A 15,274-nucleotide genomic window follows, 5' to 3' on the forward strand; every position below is an offset into this window, starting at 1 on the left:
AGAACAGGCAGGGCACAATTTGCCCTCCAAAGGGCCTGTAAAAGCTGACTCACAAATAAGACACTAATTTGATTTAGCTCAGTGTTTGCACAACAGCTGTGCCATGCCTGGGGGGGGGGAGGTGGCAGAGGAGGCTGGGAAGGAGATACCAGGTACCTGAAACCAACCCACTGGTCAATACCCAATCCAGGAGAGAGAGAGAAAGACTGCTTGCTAATCCCCCCCAAAGCTCCTAAACAGATAAAATACAAGTGAACTGTTACTTGATGTTGCTGAAGAGGCAGATCTGGCAGAACCATAAAGCTGGAGAAGGAAGCATCAGCATGGCTAGCACGGGCTATGCCACAGTTTTGAACTGCTTCTGGAAACTGCAGACAGGAGGGAAATAGCCCATACCAGCAGTTCTCAAACTTCATTGCACCATGTGCCCTTCTGACAACAAAGTTACTACATGGCCCCGGCGTGGGGGTAAGGGGAGGGGGCACGGAGCCAAGCCTGCCACCTCAAGTAGGGGGAGAGGGGGCTGCAGCTCGAGTCATGCTGCCCCCAGTGGGGGGAAAGGACACTGCAGCCTGAGTCTGCCACCCCAGGTCAGCGTGGAGCTCGGGCTTCAGCTTCAGCCCCTGGTTCCAGCAAGTCTAATGCTGGCCCTGGTGATCCCGACCCACAGTTTGAGAACTGCTGGCCCATATGTAACAGAATTGTGGGAGATGTGGAGCTGCAGAAGGATAGATTATGCAATTCATAGTGCTATCCTCCCAATATTCACATTGTGCATCAGGTCTACAGATACGTATGGAATGAAACACACAATTTTCCAGTCTCTCTTTTTATACCTTCCTAATTCTGAATGTATGCAAGAACTAACTGGAAGTAACAAAACCATAAAGTGGAAAACAAGTATCTGACCTGACCATTAGTTCTGACTTCAAGCCGATGCCATCTTTTGTCAGTCAAGTTCAAGTGACTTGGGAAATGCAGCGTCTCAGTGCCTGCACCATGGTTAATTTTCAACATAGGAATGCCACTGGAAAGTTCTAAAAGGCCAACAAGAAAAATTAAAGTTACATTTTTTAAAAAATCTAGCTGCAAATATATTTTTCCACTTTTGCTATTTTGATATATGTATTGACTTGATTAGTTTAACGATTATTGTGAACCATAAGTTACTGGGCTCAGTGAAGGAATTATGTAGTCAAATTCTGTAGCCAGTGTTATGCAGGAGAAGTTATTGCCTGTTGGTCTTGTTATTTATAATTGTATTAATGAGTATGCTAACTCTTTGTTAATTAATTGTACGTGGAATCTGCTGCCTGAACTGTGCAGAGAAAATACGTGGCACTAAACTTTTTTCATGATCAGGCTCTAAACCAAACATTGAAATGTATTCTTTACTAATGCACTAATACCATATTATGTTCTAAAGTAAAAATTAATACTCATTACAGGCATGCATATAGGGATGCTCTCTCTCAAGCCCTGCCCAAATTAATAAGTAAATACAAATTTAACCTCACAGAAGCAACGTTAAAATCAGGTCATAGATCACTATCCCAATATTTAGGTCAATTTAAAATATACACAATTCTGCACACATCTTCTTTCACTAACTCACTGAAAATAATGGAGCAACAATTAAAAAAAAAATCAGATTTACAGACAACTTTAAACCACTGCATATATGGCTTTGATGGAGCTGTGGGACTGGATTCATCCATCAAGTCATAGTCTGTTAAAGAAAACATGTTTCAAAAATGTCTTGAGACTGAAAGAATTTTAAGAAGTAAATTTCTGTCTTCACAAACCACATAAAATAACATGCAACTCAGACTGCATTAATCATGTAATACCTGTCTTAAAAGTATCTGAACTCCTTTAAAGCAATAGATGTTTCTTTGTGGGATTATTTTTTTTTCTTTGCCAATCTGTCTGTTCTGTTTCACTTTGATTTCTTTAGCTCCAGGATGGGCTCAGAACCATTAGCGTAAACTAAACAATACCCACAATGTCAAAGAAAAATGTACTGCTAAAGTATCTTTCAAGACACTTTTTTCCTAATTTTTCTAGAGTCTTGCACTCAAGAGACAAACTTTATATGAATCCATCAGACTGAAGTAAGAATTCACACTATAATTACTATATTATACATGCAACATCAATTCTTAGAGAATCCTTCCTTCAAGCCCCTACAAAGCATTTAGTTATGTCCTCTGTACGTTGCACAAGTACCTATTGCCATGAAGTTCTCTGTACTCCCAGGCTCTGGATCTGATAAAGGACCACTGTATAGTAAAAGCCCATCTGGAACCTCAGTAATAAACTCTAGGGATAGTAAGCTCTCAAAACAAGGCCTGATGGGTCGAAACCATGCATATCCATTTCCATGGAAACTGTGCTTAGTCTGCTGGCAGTCAGGTCCATGAAATGAAGTAGAACAATGACATCTGAAAGAGCAAATCAAAGGAAGGCTAAAGCAAAATAAATAAATGAATAGATAAAATAAAAATACTATCATCAAAACATTTACTTTTAGTTAGTCTACCGAACTGGGCTGGATATGAATCAGTGATCTAAAAGTTAAAATGTCTGCATCCAGTAACAAATATCCTCAGTCATCTTGACTCTTTTTGAAAAGCTTTTCAACATAAACATTTCTTACTGTTTTCATAGTGACCTTACCCACGGAAGAAATCCCATGAGAATCCTATGAAAATTCTAAAAGATTAATTGGGAATTAAATCTTGAAACCAGGAAAGGAGCACTAAAAAGTGATGGAGCTGTGGAATCTTTAATCATCATAACATACATTCACAAAATTATACCAAATCGTGAAGAACAGCATGGAGAGAGGAGTTAACACCACTAAGGCATTTGTGTTTTTTCATTGGTTTCCATTTAGGGCCTTATCTCGACAGTCCTTATTCAGACTATACTTTCAATGCCTTCAAGACTGCAGGACCAAGATCAGGCCCTCAATTAAAGAACTGTTTTTATTATTAAGTGTAAAGTTCTGCACATGTATCACTTTTCTGGATTTCCCTCAATTTGAAATGTACCGTTTAATACAGATCTGAAGGTGCATCCATCACTTTTCTAGTCCTGTATCCTGTTAACTACATTTGACATTTTAAAAAAAGAAATAAAAGAGACAGCAAGAAAAGCTGCAGTACAAGTTTCCTCACCTGTAACCATTAAGAGTATCAATACACGTCCCACCATTGAGACATGGGCTTCGGGGGTAGGAGGCACAAGACTGATGAACTCGATCTCTAGCTGAACAGGTGCAGACTGCGCTGATGGTGATTGTTACAGAGACAAATGACACATTCCCAGCATCCATCACTGTTGGGATGTCACTCACTGTGAAGTAGTTTGTACAACCGCTGCCACCATGACAGTCTATTGTCCCACACTCGTCTACATCAATCTGTGAAATGTTCACTTTTAAAGCTGTTTGGATCTAAGACGAAACGCAGTTTAACAAATCACCAGTCTGTCCCTAATGGAATGTTTTCATTTGTTCCTTCAGTTCTGAAAATCCATGCAATCATAAACTTTATGGAATACTTTAATTACATGAAAATTGGTCATTAATGGCCTAGACTTTGTGAGCAACCAAAGTGATTTAAAGGAAATTATATGTATTCAGTGTGTGTGAAAGTTTAGAGTAGTAGTAATTCCTGGAACTCAATAATTGCTATCACTGACAGCCAACTTATTATAGCTGTTCTGGATGGTTAATAATATTTCTAAGGCACCAGAGAGTGCTAGACTGGCAGAGACCAGAGTGCAGGGGCTGGGATTGTGCCTACAATCTTAGGGCAGCATAAGGCACCCGTGTCTCCACCCTTGCACACACATAAAGGGCCAAGCACAATCTGGTCACAACCAGCAAGAAAATTCCAAGTTAAGTTTTCTGCTCACCCTGTTATGCCCAGATATTGTAAATCGTAAGTTCACTCCCCCAATACAGAAGCATGGCCTGACCAAGGCACATGCACAATTGAACTGCATTCAGGATTGCTGAGTACCCAGCAAAGTAGTGAACATGGCTTGTTACATTGGCAAGTTTTCGGACATGTGTATCCTAATTGTGTTCAGAGTCGCTGACACACCTCCACCACATCTCCATTTACCTGCTGCCATATCTACAAGAAGATGCCATGATCTTCACAGTGCGCAGGGTATTGTGGGATCTCTCTGCACAGGATTTCATTTGTCATTTATGTGTTTATTATCTGGATTACATGACTTCATGGAGTTATTCCTGTTTTGCATCATTATGAGGGTGGAACAAAGCTCTCAGTGTCCAAATCCTGAAGCTTTTCATGCATCTATGGAAAGGTCAAAACCTCTAATTCAGTATCAAAAGGCATTCTAAAGTACAGTATCCTAGAGAGGCTTCCACATAGAAGCCAAAACTGAGATTGGGACCCTATTGTATCGACACTACACAACACAGATTGTGACCTAAAGACTTACTCTCTAAATTGACAAGACAGGCAAAGGGTTGGTGGCAAACAGAGGTGCAGAGAAATAAGGAGATTTGCCTGAGGTTACACAGCTGGTAACGGCAAAGCTGGGAATAACCCAGCTCTCCTGCCTCTCATCTAGCTTGCTATGCACTGGATCATGTATCTCCCAAACAATCATTATTGTTATTTATTTGTATTAATGTAACATCAAAGAGCCCTAGTGATGGCCCAGGACTCCATTGTGCTAGGCACTGTACAGACACAGAACAAAAACCCCCATCCCTATCCCAAAGAGCTTACAATGTAAGATAAAAGACAACAGATGCATATAGCTAATGGGGGAGCACAAAGAAACAGACACAATATGATTGGCAAAGGAGAGTTTCAAGGAGGGTTTTGAAGGACGATAAAAAGTTAGTTTTGTGGATGTTTACAGGGATTTTGTTCCAGGCATGAGGGGCAGCATGGCAAAAAGCACAAAGGTGTCTGAAAATTTAACTTATTGGGCTGACCAGAGGCAGAGTTTGGATACTGAATTAGAGGTTTTGAACTTTCCATGGGTGCATGAAAAGCTTCAGGGTTTGGACCATAGTGTCAGAACCTGGACACTAAGGGCTTTCTTCGATCCTCACAATGGTGTAAATCAGGAGTAACTCCATGAAGTTAACAGAATTCACCAATGTAAAACTAGTGTGAGCTCAGACTTAGGGCTTAATTTTATATGTGTAATAAGCTGTTACTTTTAGTGGTACAATTTGTGAATTTTTTTTTAAATAAACTCTAATGGCCAAAAACAAATTTAAAAACCTTCCATTCTTTTCTTCTCTTTCCATTTTACTGGTGCCTTTATTTCAATCCACTATCCTTTTAAGAATCTCGACCCTTATGACTAATCTTCAATACATCCTCATAAATATCATGACATATATTGAAAAAGAAGTAGAAATATATCACACAATGACATAATGTATCCTGCCAATGCAGCTATGGGGTATGCTGTAAGTGGGGATTCTGTATTAAAAAGATTCAGACAGTTTCGCAATACTATTACAGAAAAACATGGCGCATACAGACAATTATGATTCCTTAAAACTACTGGGATGGATGTCTTTTGTTGTGCACTAAGAACAGTTAACATGAAGCCATATCCCAAGAAGTGCAACAAATAAATACATTTCATCATTTATTTAAAATTTTAATGAATAATTCTAGTGCTAATTGCCAATTTTCTGTGTTTATCGTTAACTGAAACATATCTACAAAAGATAATGGAGGAATTCTATATTTATGTTTTGTTTCTGTAAGTATAGAAGATTGGTGATAACTCATTAGAGCGATTCATTAAACTCTGAAAGGTGATAAATAATTAATAGAAATGCCATTTCTTCAGTAAAATATGTGAAGCAAAAATTATCCTCTTGTTATCAGTATGATGAATCATCCCACTATGTATTATGAAGCAGTCTATTTGAAATCAATGTAACTTTCCATATTATCATTGTAATTGCTCTATAAATATGCAAGAGAAGCAGCAATTATTTTGCATGAATAGTATCTGCCTCTCTGATTCTGTGACCTTGGCCATTTGGAGGATTCTAATACTCTATATTATTATTTAACAGCAAAATTACGTACTTTGCAGTCTGATAAAAGTTGGGCAGATGGCGAGCTGTGATTACTGCTCCTGACTGGCTAAGAATTACACACAACCTATTATCATTGATACTACCTCATGTCTCCATTTCTCCTCCCCTCCCCTTTTGTCTCATCTCCCTGTGGTGTCTTGTCTTTTAGATCAGAAGCTCTTTGCAGCAGGGGCTGTTATTTACTAGGTATTTGTACAGCAGCTTGCACACTGGGGCTTCTTAGACACCAAGGCCAGAAGGGACGATTGTGATCACGGAGTCTGACCCCACCCTGTATAACACAGGCCATAGAATTTATTTCCCCAAATAATTCCTAGAGCAGATCTTTTAGAAAAAAACATCCAATCTTGATTTAAAAATTGCCAGTGATGGAGAATCTACCACAACCCCAGTTAATTATCCTCACTGTTAAAAATGTGTGCCTTATTTCCAATCTGAATTTGTCTAGCTTCAACTTCTGGCAATTGCATTGTTTTATATCTTTCTCTGCTAGAGTGAAGAGCCCATAATCAAATATTTGTTCCCCATGTAGGTACTTATAGATTATGACCAAGTCATCCCTTAACCTTCTCTTTATAAAATAAATAGATTGAGCTCCTTCAATCTATCACTATGAAGCAGGTTTCTAATCCTTTTATCATTCTTACAGTTCTTCTCTGGACCCTCTCCAATTTATCAACATCTTTCTGAAACTGGACACCAAAACTGAAAAAAAAACATTTCAGCAGCAGTCACACAAGTGCCAAATACAGAAGTAAAATGATTTCTCTTTTCCTGCTTGAGATCCCCCTCCGTTTATTGCATTTGCTCTTTTAATCACAGCATCACAGCGGGAGCTCATGTTCAGCAGATTATCCATCAGGACCCCCAAATCTTTTCCAGAGACATTGCTTTCCATGATAGGGTCCCGCATCCTGTAAGTATGGTCTACGTTCTTTGTTCCTAGATGTATACATTTAGCCATATTAAAACACATATTGTTTGCTTATGCCCATATTACCAAGCAATCCAGATGGCGACTCAGTATTAGTGATCATCATCTTCATTATTTACCACTTCTTCAACTTGTGTGTTATCTGTAAACGTTATCAGGTAATTGATAAAAATGTTAAATAGTGTAGGGCCAAGCAGGGCTTTGGAGCTGTGCTCCAGCTCCAAGCAAAAACCTGCAGCTCCACTGCTCCGGAGCTCCTCCACACTCCAGCTCCAGGCTCCACTCCAAAGCCCTAGGACCAAGAACCAATTCCTATAGGACCACACTAGAAACACACCCATTCAGTGATGATTCCCCATTTACAGTTACATTTTGAGACCTATTAGTTACCCATTTGAATCCTTTTAATATGTTCCCTGTTAATTTTAATTTTCTATCATCCTAGTTTTGTAATCAGAATGTCATGCGGAACCAAGTCAAATGTCTTACAAAAGCCTAAGTATATTACATCAACAATAATCATCAACCAAACTTGTAATTTCATAAAAATATCAAGTTAGCTAGACTGGATCTATTTTCTATAAACCCATCTTGATTGGCATTACTTATATTACCTTCCTTTTAATTCTTGATTAATCAAGTCCTGTAGCAGCTGCTCCACCATTTTGCCTGGGATTGATGTCAAACTGACAGGGCTATAACTACGTGGGTCGTCCCATTTACTCCTTTTAAAGATTAATACACCTCTACCCTGATATAATGCTGTCCTCTGGAGACAAAAAATCTCATCATGTTGTAGGTGAGACTGCGTTATATCAAACTTGCTTTGTCCCCCGCCATTCCTTGTTCCCTGACCACCCCCTCCAGAGACCCCCATCCCTAATCACCCCCAGGATCCCACCCCCTACGCAACCATCTGTCCCCTGACTGCTCCGACCCCTATCCACCCCTCCCCGCCTCCTGACAGGCACTCACCAGCAGCGGCGGGAAGCAGAGCAGCCCAGCTCCAGTCCGCTCCACTCTGCCAGCTCCCAGCCATGGCACTCCACTTCCCACCGTCGGTGAGTGGGGCGAGTTTGGGAAAAGGATCCTCCTCCCACTCACCTGTGGCAGGACGTGGAGCAACATAGCCCCAGCCTGCTCCGCTTTCCTTGCCCCAACCCCAGCCGTGTCGCTGGGGGGCGGCTGGGGAAAGGTCCTGCACTCCCCTGCGGCGGGAAGCGGAGTGCCATGGGTGGGAGCTGGTGGAGTGGAGCTGGGTGGGGCTGGGCTTCTCCACTTCCCACCGCTGGTGAGTGCAGGGAGATTGGGGAAAGGGTGTCCTCCACACTCACTGGAGGTGGGAAGCGGAGCAACGTGGCCCCAGCCCGCTCCACTCTGCCACCTCCTAGCCATGGCGCTCCGCTTCCCGCCGTAGGTGAGTGCAGGGAGGTTGGGGAAAGGATGGCCCTAGTACTCACCTGCGGCGGGAAGTAGCGCACTGCGGCTGGGAGCTGGTGGAGTGGAGGGGGCTGGGGCTGGGCTGCTCCGTTTCCGCCGCTGCTGGTGAGTGCGGGGGGCGAACCCTTCCCCCAAGTCCCCTCCCCGAACGGCACAGCTGGGGCCGGGGCAAGGAAAGCAGAGAGGGCTGCTCCTGGCCCCCCGCTAATCCCCCAGGCCACTCTGGGACTGCGGGGCCCCCAAAAGTGCCCTCCCACAGCTCCTGCCCCCCAGGCCCTGGGGGAGCCCCTGACTGCCCCCAAGACCCTCTGCCCCTTATCAAGCCCCTCAGCCCCGGCCTGCCCCAACACCCTTAACATGCTGCTCAGAGCAGCATGTCAGAGCTTTACCGTATTGTATGCGAACCCGCGTTCTATCGGGTCACGTTATATTACAGTAGAGGTGTATTTTGGTTGGCCACTGGGCAATACTGCAAAGTATATGTTAAATAATAATAATAAAGTTTTTATATGCACGCAAACACAAACGCACTCACGCACATGCACACACAGAACTGACCAAAGTGCTATGATTCGGAGGAGGATACTGCCCTCTCCTGACTAAAAAGTGGCCAAACAAATTGAAATGGAAATTTATATAAAAGGGACTGATGAGAGGAAGAAAATTAAAGTAAAAACTAGTATAACAAAACTTCAAGTGAAGCAAAAAGTAAATCAGTAGGCCTGGCATGCTCTTCAATAGCGTGGTTGTGTCTGCGTAAAGGATGCTAGTATAGTTAGTTTATAGCTATGCAAACCACCATAATGTTAAGTTCACTGAATTAAAACTAGGGCACATACCTTGTTTTTAAATGCTGCTATTTCACCATGCAATTTTTCTGGTCTATAATAAGAAAAGCCACCACGAACTGCAAATCTTAAGTTTATCTGTCTTCCATCAACGTTCATCATACTGAAGATAGTGATATCACTAGGATGAGCCGAGAAGATTTCTGCCAGTAACTCCTTAAATTTGTCATGTCTGCTCTTCCCATGTTCATCTTTCCTTATAAACTCCTCCACTGTGACATCTGAGTTGGGGAATCAGAAGTACAGTATACTGAACAGGGCCGGTGCAAGGATGTTTCGCACCCTAGGTGAAACTTCCACCTTGCGGTCCCCCCACCCACAGCCCCGCCTTGAGGCTCCCACCCTCCACCCTGAGTCGCCCCCCTTGCGGCAGCTCCCCACCCCCCACCCTCCGGCCTGAGGCTCACCTCCCCCCCCCGGCCCCAGCACACCTCTGCTACGAGCATAAGCACCCTGAGCACGCCGTCACTGCTTCACTTCTCCCGCCTCCCAGGTTTGTGCCGCCTAAGCTGATTGGCACTGCAAGCTTGGGAGGCAGGAGAAGTGAAGCAGCCACAGTGTGCTCAGGGAGGAGGCGGGGCAGCGGTGAGCTGGGGCGGGGAGTTCCCCTGCATGCCACCCCCGCCCCTTACTTGCTGCAGGCAGTCCTCCCCATGCTCCCCAGCCCCAGCCACCTCCACCTAAATGCCGGCAACCACCAGGGCGGCCGAAGATCCAGCCGCCGCAGTGGATGCCAAAGAAAATGGCGTCCCCCTAATCCCAGCACCCTAGGCGACCGCCTAGGTCACCTAAATGGTTGCACTGGCCCTGATACTGAAATGAAATGCCTGCAAATCTCTGGTTATTCTCTCAACTCACCCCAGCCCAATAGCACTAGAAAGACACTGCAAATGCATCTATCCTACAAACACATCTAAGTAACAGCTCTTCAAATACAGCAGTAACCAAGCTCAAACAGCAAATAAAACTGACCTGTCAAACGTACAGTGGCTGAATTGCGTATGGCTTCATTTTCCAACTTTTTGACATGGATCTGAACTGTAGATATTACATCAGGCCAGACTCCATCTGAAACTCTGACTCTTAAGTTGTATGTCCCCTGAGGAGCATTATCCACCATTACCAGAGAGCCAGTCCTTTGATTTAATCTGAAAAACCTAGAAGTAAAGTCCCAAATCATGAAAAGCCTAGTAAGTCAAACCAGAAACATCCTCACCATTGAATTGGTCTTTTTCAGCATACATGTTCTACCATATAAGGGCCTGACTGAGCAACACAGGTATATGGCCTCGTAGACTACAAAAGCCCTAGAAAGTTGGTATGGAGGATCCGTGGTCAACTGACCTATCTGATGGGTACCAGAGCCCAACCTCAGAAAGGCACTAAAAAAGAAAAAAAAACTTTGCACTGGGAAGTTGTGGAAAAGCTTGAGGAGAGTTTATGAAAATGAGTAGCTTTTCTGCAATTCCCAAACCTATAAGCTTTCTTACTCCTGACCCAGAGCATGCAGTCTACAAGAATTAGTAAACACAGGAATATCCCTGCACAGGTCCCAGTGGTGAGTAGGGAGGAGTGATAAGAGGAGGGAGCAAACCGTCTAGTCCCACATTGGTGCCTGTTAAAGAGAAGTTCCAAGAGAGATGTCTTGCGTCATGCCCATGAGCTATGATGAAGGGGGCTGTTTTGAGCGGCTATAGAGGTCTACTATGGCCAGGTCACTATTACTGAAAAATACCCTTTTATGGTTTAGTACCCCCAATGGCTGCTGACAGGCAGAAGCTCCAGCTACAACTCTGGGCTCGCTAAGGCTTTCACATCTTCATTTTCTAGGGAAAAGAAAGCTTGGTTTTGCTTTTATTTTGTGAAACACAGACAAAGCCACTTCAGAACTACATTTCTACCAATGACACCCCACGTTCTGTGCTGTGGGCAGATGAATTAGTATGGCCTCGAGGCCCAGTTCAATACTGGCATGAACAGACACAACTACAAAGAGTTCAAACAAGTTGTGACTGTGTGCTTATGCAGTGGTGAATTTAGCTCTAGGAGGAGATCATCCAAATTCACTTTCTCTTGTGATATCTTGCGTTATTCTACTCTTTGCTCATATTGGATGCCTTTATGTGATCAAATACAAATAGACTATAATACTTGGCGGAGGTGGCAATGAAAGTGGAGTCTGTTTTTATTTTAGGTCTAATATAAAGCACATCCTTAATGCCTAGGAAAAGTAATAGAGAGCACTACTTAAAAATCAACAGCATGATGTGGCCCTACATTATTTGAGATGAAGATAAATATTGTGTGCAGCAATTCCCTGAAACCTAGTTATCTAAATGAAAAAGAATATTCAGGAGGTCCATTCTTTGTTGCACGGGGTAATCCTGGCTTTTATACATATAATGTACATAGGGAAATCTCATGGTGAGTAAAAAAGTTACAGAAGCATAAACATTAAATATTACTCAGTTTGACACAAATACAATCCTCACTTGAGCATTTTTCCTTCAGAGAGAAATGTTTTATTGTCCCAGTCATCCTGATCTGGTGCAAATACTTCCCCAAGCAATGTTGTTGACCATTTCCCTGTGGAGATAAATTATAATAAATCTGCATTTAATTTTTGTTTTGCAAAGGGTTTTAAATTCCACTGCATTCATTACGACATTTATCATTTCATATTCCTGTTTGATTTTGGTAAAGGTTATGATCCAAAACAATGCATAGCCTGTAGTCTGAGCTCACCTCCAAATGCACCTGGAAAGCTGGGTAAAAACCACAGACATTATACAAAGGAGGGAAACCCCCCCACAAATAATCAGTAAAAAGAAATAAGAATATAAAACTACAGTAAATAAACTGATTTTTTTACAAAAAGTTATTAAACCAGAAGCTGAAGACCCAGATGTTCCAATCTGGGGAAGCCACTTTACACTGCATCACTAGCAAAATCTGCATATAAAGGCGTTACAGCTACCCCAGTCTTCTGCACCACAGGAGAATCAGAATAGCTGCTCTCTCTGAGCAAGGAAAAGAGGGCATGACTGGAGAAAAGGGAACACTGGCAGGATGCCTCTTTGCCAGTCCAATTCTTGGCTATGTTTTCAGCCCCTCGTGGCTCTTGTGGCCTATTGCAAAGTAGAACAGCTGCTGGAACACAGCAAGAAGAGCCTGCAGAGAGCAGCAGTGTGATCAGGAGAGTAGAGAGTGAGCTTTAAGACTCCTTTGAACACCATACTCTGTGCAGTTTAGTTACAGACGCGATCTGGCAAAATGTGGGTGCTCAGATAATATGGTGATGAGCGGAGTATAAGAACCCCACACAAAGCAGAACAGAAACTGAACAGACTATTTTTAAATTCAGAACTTCAAAGTCTACCCTACTTCACCTAGCCTGCTCTGTTGCAGAACTTGCTTACACTGGCTTTTGGTTTAAGTGCATCTAATTCAACAAAATTAAGTGCATGCTTAATTTAATGCAAAATGGTTTTCATTACATACTGGACCTCCTGCTTCAAATACTCGCTAGGCATGCTGGCCCTGTAACTCTAACCTAGATATTCAGTTAAATTGTGCCTTCATTTCAAATGCTTTTAGGATGATGATCCATCTCACAGAAAACAAGCAATTAATAATGAACACAGAGATACCCTACAATCTTCACTTCTTTATTTTATGGGATTTATCTATTCTTCATTGTATTAAAACCAAAGCAACAAAAATATACTTGTACATTAAAATTACAGATTTACCATATACTAACAAGGAAAATGCTGAAATGCACAGCTATCGTTAAAGCTTTCCAGTGTTTTCATTCTAAGCCCTTATTTTCAGTCACTTGTTAAAAATTCCCTATTTTTTTCCAGGTTCAGTCTCTGCCCAAAGGGAAAAAAATTCCCCCCAAAAATGAGTAAAGAGAGTCATTTTTGGAAATAGAGCAAAAAATACTTTCTGTTCATTATTATTGTTTTTGTATAGACAAATACAAACACATTTAAAAAAAACAAAAGACAGATAATTACAAATATATAAATCTTCCTCAGTAGATGATGCTTTCCACATTATGATCCAGACTTTGCAAACAGATGTGCCAGCGTGGGCCCATACAGCCATGCAAAATTCCACTGATTCTGTATATCTGTTTGCAGAATTTGTATGCTATGAAATTTTAACTTTTCCATGTATCTAGCTCACTCTCTGTACACCACCTACCTCTGTGGGTATAGACAAAGATATCCTTATGGCCAGCTTCATGGCTGTTATCATTTTCATCACCAATTGTTATGGTCAAGGTGTTTGTAGTACTCATAGATGGATTCCCACTATCTATTAAAATTATTGGCAGGTGGAACACCTTCTGCTTTTCTCTGTCAAAGGACCTCAGTGCTGTAATGGTTGCTGTGTTATTTCTGTTGTCAGTAAGAGAAAAATCCAAAGAATTCTGATAATCAGGTGGCAGCAAAAATGTAAACGGTGGCCCATTTTCACCACTGTCTGGATCCACAGCATACAGCAGCTTTGATGTATGGTTCATATACACCACCTGAGGTCCCAACACATTTTCCCAAACAATGGGCATATATGATGCCTCAAACCTTGGCTCATTGTCGTTAATATCTAGCAAGTTAATCAGGACTGTAACACTTCCTGTTTGGGCAGGAGTTCCTTGATCTGAAGCCTGTATGATTAAATTGTATTGCTGAATGATTTCACGATCCAGTGTACTTGCAACAGTCACATGACCATCTGGGTCAACTGCAAACTGTCTGATAGGATCTGAATCTGATTTAATAAAATAGATAATGTCCCCATTCAAACCAGAATCCTCATCGGTGGCTCTCACTGCGGTGACTGTAGTACCCACAGGTATGTTCTCAAAGAAAGGGTTAGTTTGGATAAACTGGGAATTGAAAACTGGGCTGTGGTCATTGCAATCTTCAACTTCAATCAAGGAGGTTGCAACACTGGAAAAATCAAGATCTTCCACTTTAACTGTAAGGTTAAACCACCTTTCATGAGGTTTCTCATAATCCAGTTTCTTTTTCAATCTGATAGTTGCACGTTGACCTTCTTTGTTACTTTCAATGTAAAACTTCTGATCTGGATCTCCTCCAATAATGCTGAACGTTAAGTGAGCATTTTCCCCAATGTCTGCATCTGTAGCCGACATTTCCAGAACTTCTGAGTTGACTTCGCTGTTTTCAGGAATCACTGCCTGCCAGACCTCTTGAGTAAATTCAGGTGTATGGTCATTGACATCTGCAATCCAGATAGTGACAGTGACAGTTCCTGTCAAACCTCCCCCATCCCTTGCCTCAACAGTAAGGAAATATTTATCAGTCTTCTCTCTATCCAGCATTCCCCCTGCTACATGTATTGTGCCACTATTGGGGTTGATATTAAATAAGTCTGTACCAAACTCAGTTTTTACATTGTCAATTATCCTATATGTCAAAATTGCATTAAGATCTACATTCAGATCATCTAAATCCACAGCTGTCATTTCCAAGACCAAAGTGTCCACAGGAGAATTTTCAAAGACACTCCCATTGCAGTCATCAGGCATGCAGGTAAATATGGGGGCATTGTCATTTATATCCCACACACTAATAATTACATCAGCAAATCCAGTAAGTCCTTCTCCGCCCTCATCAGTAGCCAACACAACGAATCTCCAAAGTGCTCGCTCTTCCCGATCAAGCATCTTCTGTGAGTAAATGCTGCCTGTGTTCTCATCTATTGTGAAGACATCAGTTGTACCATGTCCATGCAGAGAATATCTCAAATTGCCTTCATCCATGCTGCTATCAGGATCATTTGCTACAACCTACAAAGGTTTTGCAAACACATACATCACGTTAATGACCGAATATAATCCTATCTGCTACTACATCCTATCACAGATGGATAGATATAGACACTTCACATTAT

General features: G+C 42.0%; 1 protein-coding gene across 1 annotated transcript in view; it reads right to left on the reverse strand.

Annotated features, from left to right (window-relative positions):
• Positions 1 to 15,274, reverse strand: part of LOC116829725 (neural-cadherin-like) — a 123,267-nt gene that overhangs the window by 22,685 nt on the left and 85,308 nt on the right. The window contains exons 18-24 of the mRNA XM_075073702.1: positions 13,556 to 15,170; positions 11,836 to 11,929; positions 10,316 to 10,500; positions 9,335 to 9,564; positions 3,183 to 3,460; positions 2,230 to 2,444; positions 910 to 1,037 (exon numbers count right to left, since the gene is read on the reverse strand). Coding sequence (XP_074929803.1) covers positions 910 to 1,037; positions 2,230 to 2,444; positions 3,183 to 3,460; positions 9,335 to 9,564; positions 10,316 to 10,500; positions 11,836 to 11,929; positions 13,556 to 15,170 — 2,745 coding nt within the window. The remainder of the gene's footprint in view (positions 1 to 909; positions 1,038 to 2,229; positions 2,445 to 3,182; positions 3,461 to 9,334; positions 9,565 to 10,315; positions 10,501 to 11,835; positions 11,930 to 13,555; positions 15,171 to 15,274) is intronic.

The sequence above is a fragment of the Chelonoidis abingdonii genome, chromosome 19 (assembly GCF_003597395.2).
Source record: "Chelonoidis abingdonii isolate Lonesome George chromosome 19, CheloAbing_2.0, whole genome shotgun sequence".
Classification (NCBI taxonomy): domain Eukaryota; kingdom Metazoa; phylum Chordata; order Testudines; family Testudinidae; genus Chelonoidis; species Chelonoidis abingdonii.